Raw genomic sequence first — 6,393 nt, 5'->3', positions numbered from 1 at the left:
GAGACTTTCCTATGTTCAATGTCTGTTCTGTTTGTAAAAATTGCCGCTCTGCTAGATGCGCTTCTGCTGCTAATGTTGTCTGTAGGGACATTGACGTCTTTGGACCAAAAACTCTGTTGATGAAACATATCATATACTGAACTAATTAAACTATTATTATTATCATCATTATTTTTATTAATTTCCTTATTATTATTATTATTATTATTATTATTAGTAGTAGTAGTAGTAGTAGTAGTAGTATTGTATGCTGCTCTATTTGAAACTCAAATGCTCACATTGTGGCTTTGTCTGTGTATGTTTGCTTCTGTATCTTATTGCTGCTAACTGTGTAATTAATATAGACTATCGTTTTTGTATTTTTTTTAATTATTTTTTTGTATTTCTCTGTTCGTGCTAGCTTTGTAATTGGCTTCTGTGTTGTGTGCTGTGTTGAAATTGAATCGAATTGAATTATTCCTGAGACCGGCCGAGACTGCGGCAACCTGTTGTACCTGCCTCGGATGACAGATGAGAGCATGGAGATTTCCTTGAATGATAATTGGTAGGGGAACAATGAAGTACAAGGACGAGACCTTCCCCAGTGCCACTCTATCCACTACAAATCTGACACGTCGACGGCTTTGGGGATTGTGCAACTTCACATCAAACTCTTCTGAAAATAATGTCGAATTGTTATTTGTAAAGACAGGGGCCATGGCAGAGGGGACAGCTACTGAGATGCATACGTTCTTACTTGTAAAGCAGGCATCCTCACTATGGGGACAGCAACGACAAGGTAAAAAGATAAATCTGTCCATGTGCTTAATTAAGCACCACGTTCTGAAGAAGTACGGGGCAGTAGATATACAGAATGTCCCAGGAGGAAAGGTCAATATTCTGGGAGGTCATAGTATCGGTCATTCTAATACCATACACTGTATAGACGAGCTACACGCCATGTCTTCATACGAGATGCAAAGTGCATTGATGTTGACGGTGGAATTTTCGAAAACGATTTACATTAGGTAAACTGTACCAAATTTTCACTTGAACATTAAATACCGGTATTAGAAACAGTACGTGATATCTCTTTCTTACCAACAGTTTTGGATCTGCAAGGTGAAATCTCGGGAACCGTTCGTAATAGGACATGTGTACATACTTGTATACAATATTTTGCTTAGAATGACCGATACTATGACCTCCCAGAACACTGACCTTCCCTCCTGGGACATCCTATATAGTTCCAGCAATCTTGACCTGGACACTAGAGGGAAGTGAGTTGTTAATTTAACGCCTCGGTTTCTTTATAATCGGAGAAAGGGCCCCTGGTACCCACTGGATAGGAGGCTGGGTGGGCCCCAGAGCCGGTCTGAACGCTGTGGAGTAAAGAAATTCTCTTCGGGAATTAAACCCTAGCCGCCCAGTCAGTAGCCCGTCGCTACACCCGTCCCCTGACTTGGCTACATGTACAATGGAAAATGAATATTCATTTGACACCCACAATTGTGCTGTATAAGGGCTTAGTGGCTATTGAGATGATGCCTAGCACGAGGAGTGCAGTTGGTATTCCGTTTATGTCTGTCACGGTTTTCAAGTTGCATAAACGTCAGTCGGATTTTAACGCATTTTCTAATTGTGTCCCACTAATAAAACTTGCAATAAGGGTCAAGTCATATTTGCCAGTTAGTACAAACATTTCGACCACCTCTGTGGTTTAGTAGTCAGAGTACATGGCTACAGATCCAGAGGTTCCGCGTTCGATTTCCGGCGCTACCATATTTTCTGAGAAATAGTGGGTCTGGAACGGGGTCCACTCAGCCTCGTGAGGATAACTGAGGAGCTATTTCAAGGAAATAGCGGATCCGGTCTAGAAATCCGAAATTAAGGGCTGTGGGGATCTGTTGCACTGACCACTTGACACCCTCTATGCGCAAAAGTTGGCACTAACTTCGCCGACAAGCGGCGGTCGCTTTGTCAGTATAGTTCGCTTGCGGACTACAGGCCACGGAGTTTGTTTTGTTTTCAGTAAAAACATGTATTTCACTTCAACGTCTACGGTAACGAGCGGCGTCTCTTCTAAGATTTGGCATGCTCACAACGTTGTTCCTGATAAGTGTTGTTTTGGGGATGTTTCAGAAGAACGTAATGATTCGATTTTCAAGGTTGATGAGTAAGCTAAACAGTTGCAGAAGTTTACCGACGTTTCAGAGGAACATAGTATCTCTAACTTCAGTGTCTAAGGATAAGCTGATCATGCATGTTGCTTCTATCAGAACACACGGCGACACATCTCAGAATATAGAACTTCTCGAGATGTAACTCATTACATGTGCAGACATAAGCATAATTTACAGCATTAAACAAGCCAGATAACAAGCCAGATATAACAGGCGTGTGCTTGTGTCACATCTCGTATCATTATTTCAATCATTAGCAGACACGTTTTGACCATTCTGGACCTGTTCAGTGGTTACAGATCACATTACCTTGGTTAATGATGCATTTAAAAATACACTAAATTACTGACACAGTTTTTTTTTGTATCAGATAACGACGCTGTTAGTATCTGCATTAAGTAGCATCGAATGACAAATGAATCGCTAATTATAAAGGATTTTGAATGAATATGCAGTGGCTTAATTAGTATTTGCCTGGAGAGACTGAGGAAATTAGGGAAAACCCTCAATCAAGATGGTCGCTGTCCCTTCTGAAGGTTTAAAACTTAATTTGCGTAGTGTGTAAATGTACAAAACCGTGAGTTCCGAAGATCACAGTAATGGTGATACGTGCTGATACGATGTGGTACAAGGTCATTATGGAAGTTAGTTGATCAAAATAATACATGATTTTTCGAGACGTATTACTGTTTTATAACACCTGCCAGGGAGCAAAAGAATGGACCTTGACACATAATTCGTGCTACTAAACATAAGGGTTTATTTCTTTTTTAATAATTAAAAGGCACGACGCCCATACGGCCCAAATCCTTTTCGAATGTGAGGGACGCATTTGGAACTGTATGCACTCTATTTTGTAGCATGTTAAATCTCCCTTGTTGTTGATTTGAAGAAAAGACACGTTTCCTCTCTTATTCTCTAGTGCAGGAAACATGACCCACACAAAATTTGCTAAGCATAAAGTCTTTTCTGTTAAGACATATTTCATGAGTTTCAGTTGCTCAACCTAAACCCTTACTCCTACTTCGATGGTCACTTCTGGCAGTTAACAAAGTATCATTTCTGATTGAAATTGAGTTTTGTTCTGTTCCTAAAAAAGTGCTGCATTGTTTCTTCTATTGAAGATCCTGGTTATGGTTATCAACGTTGAGGCCTGTTACTCTAATCAAGAACTTTTGTAAATTTCAGAATTAGCTCGGCCCTGACAACTGTACAGTTTACAATTTCTTTATTAAAACCGTCGCAATATAATTATATCAAGGTCAGTGCCTCGTTTGGCTCTGCTACATGTTTCATGATCTGTACACTTCCTTTACACGGGTCATGACCGTCATGACGTTTCCTTCCACAATCCTTCCAATTCAGAATTCACGAGTCTTCTCACTCGACGCTCTAGCCTGTGCAACTAATTTTTTGTAGATCAATTCAGTGAACAAGTAATATACAGTCTTGAGCAGTTTGACGGTAATAAACAATGAATTAGAAATAGTCCAGGAGGAAGCCGTCTTGGCCTTATTTAAGGTGCAATCACGGAATTTGTTTGAAGGGCTAAAAGAACTCCCCCAAACTTCAGACACGGTAGTCGGTGTCTCGGTCAAGATTCGAATCGCACACCTTCTGCATACAAATGAAAAGCTTTACCGCTTGAGCCAACGACTTCGATCTTATGTATTTCAAAAAGCGTGGTTAAATATAACTAAAAGAACAAAAAGTCGGTATCTTCGTTTGTTGGAATGCACGCTATAGGAACCTACCTTCATGAGGGCGAACCGCTGGTCGTCGGACAAGTTGAGGGACGGAGCCATTGCCAAGCAGTACTACCAAGTCACACGACAACAAGCAGACTGAATTTGTTTCAGCTCGCTTTCCACGAGAGTACTAACCCGTAGTTGTGCAGTTGCCCGCTCTCACACGCAATCGCGCTGCTGTTCTCCACTTGAAGGACTTAGAGCCTGCCTACGTATTCTTCAGGAAATCTCTCATGTCTGTCCTTAACACACTGAAAAGAATATATTTATTTACACATACAGCGATCTAGGTCATGATTTTAACAGAAGACCACAGTATGGTGAATAACAAGTATGATATTTTCCTAGAGCTTTGTTTGAGATGTCCTTCAATTTTGATTTATAACACAAAAATGGCGTTCTTTTACTATGAATGTTGTCATGATGGACATATGAAGGTTTCGCCGACATTGTGTCCCCCTAATAACGTTTTCAACAAATTATTTAATTTTACTGAAATTTGGTTTGTTTTTGAATATTTGAAATTGTAACAGGTGAAAATAAATGATCAAACATTGCAGAAATAATTTTCCTACCACAAGAATGACATGCTTATCATGGGACTCTGGACTACAAGCGCATCCTTACAACGTGCAGCATTGTCAGTGATGCCAACCAAGGTTACATCTTGTTACGAGCATCTACACTCACTTGTTTCAAGTAATTATTTACGTCTTGTTAGCAGGTGCTTTTCGTCTTGTTAACTGTCTTCAGCGCCACTTAGTTCTCACTTCTTAACCACGGCCACTTGTATGATTTGCAGTGTCTGTACACCTCCTCTCTTCATAAAGGCAAAGTGTAACGTCGTCCCTGTGCTTAATTACTTAAGCACCACGCCATGAAATTATATGAGGTGTGGAGGACGTAGAGGCCCATGGCGTTGTGAGACGTCGAGGTTCCCACATTTTGTAGACTACCGGCTCACAGATGGCGGTGAGATTGTGAGCCTTACGCTTCAGCCGTCCTTCACCCTCAGGAAGATTCCTGGTACTCATTTCTGTTAGAGGCTGAGTCGGTCCCAGGGCCACAATGTTGCTGGAAACATAAGATCAATTGAAAAATCCAACGACCTCATCGGGAATCGTACCAGTGACCTTCCATTTTGTAGCATAGTTCTTCAAGCAACTACGCTACCGCGTACCGGAGTGGAAGTATAGCTCCACAATTCTTGGTTTCGGCACTAGCTGGAGATCGAGTGCTCAGCTTCACATGCAGGGGGAAAGAGCCCACTGGTAACCATTGGATAGGAGGCTAGTTAGGCCTCACGGTGCGTCTTGGCTCTGTGGAGTAGAGACAAATCTCATAGCAGTGCCGGCAATCGAACACCTGCCATCCAATCCGAATCCCGTCGCTATACCGACTGAAATATTCCGGCTTCTTCATCCCTTACTGATCCTTAGCTCATATTCCGTACAAGTTCGAAAGGTATGTTGGTTAATGTATTCTTCATTTATCACTAATTCATCCTTATTAATTCACATATGTGTAACATTATTCTCGGGTATTCACGTTGCTGTGTCTTGTTAATAATAATAATGATGATGATGATGATGATGATGATAATAATAATAATAATAATAATAATAATCTGTAGTTCCATCGGGAGCATAAGCTCTTTCCATTTGTCCCGGTTCGCCGCTAAACTCCTCAACTCCTTACAACTTCTTCGGCCTTCTGTCAGAGTTGGTCTCCTCCAGCTGTTTCATGGTCACCCCTTCTTCTGTTTCCTGTCTTTTGATGTAAATTAAATAAAGTAAATTTGTTCCTGTGCTTAACTAATTGAGCATTACTCCATGAAGGCGTATGGGGAATTGGATGTATATGTAGATCCATATTTTCTTGACCTCGGAACTAGCTGGAGATGAGTGGTCAGTTTCACGCTCCTGCTGCTTTATCCCCGGGGAAACAGCCCGCAGGACCCATTGGATAGGAGGCTGGGTGGACCCCAGAGCCGGTCTAGACGACGTGGGGAAGAGAAAATTCTTGACCCTACCGGGACTCGAACTCCGACCTCTTGGTCGTCCAGCCCGTAGCTATTCGCTATACCGACTACGATGTTCGGAATTAATTTTTATGACTTTTGAAGGGCTGCATTACAATGAAATTTATTCTAACATTGGGAGGGCTGCACGTGAAGCATGTAGTGCAACATGGATCTCAGCGTCTGCTCTACGGTCGAGGAAAATCACGGAAAACTTGATCGAGTCGGCAGGTCGCAGAACCTTCCCGATGCAAACTAACTTCTAGCGGAATTTCGGCATTAAATACGCGAACCCTAACATTAGTCCCTATCTGGTTGTAGCTTTATTTGAAAACAAGTTCACGGATTTGCTTTTACAGACTTATTTTTTTGCTAGTGGAATGGGACCAAGTCCCTTGCACTGCGGCCAATTCTGGCCTATTGTACCAGCCCCAGATGATAGGTGAGGGTGATTGTGGAGCAA

The 6,393-nt window shown here is 41.7% G+C and overlaps 1 protein-coding gene across 1 annotated transcript in view; it reads right to left on the bottom strand.

Annotated features, from left to right (window-relative positions):
• The window catches only part of LOC111874753 (SEC14-like protein 2), a 51,702-nt gene extending 47,673 nt beyond the window's left edge, over positions 1-4,029 (bottom strand). The window contains exon 1 of the mRNA XM_023870506.2: positions 3,917-4,029. Within this exon, the coding sequence (XP_023726274.1) occupies positions 3,917-3,967 (51 nt within the window). The 5' untranslated portion in view covers positions 3,968-4,029. The remainder of the gene's footprint in view (positions 1-3,916) is intronic.
• Positions 4,030-6,393: the final 2,364 nt, after the last annotated feature.

This window comes from Cryptotermes secundus, unplaced genomic scaffold (assembly GCF_002891405.2).
Source record: "Cryptotermes secundus unplaced genomic scaffold, Csec_1.0 scaffold838, whole genome shotgun sequence".
Lineage (NCBI taxonomy): Eukaryota > Metazoa > Arthropoda > Insecta > Blattodea > Kalotermitidae > Cryptotermes > Cryptotermes secundus.
Note: the sequence above shows the minus strand (reverse complement) of the source record. Positions and strands in the feature narration are given on the sequence as shown.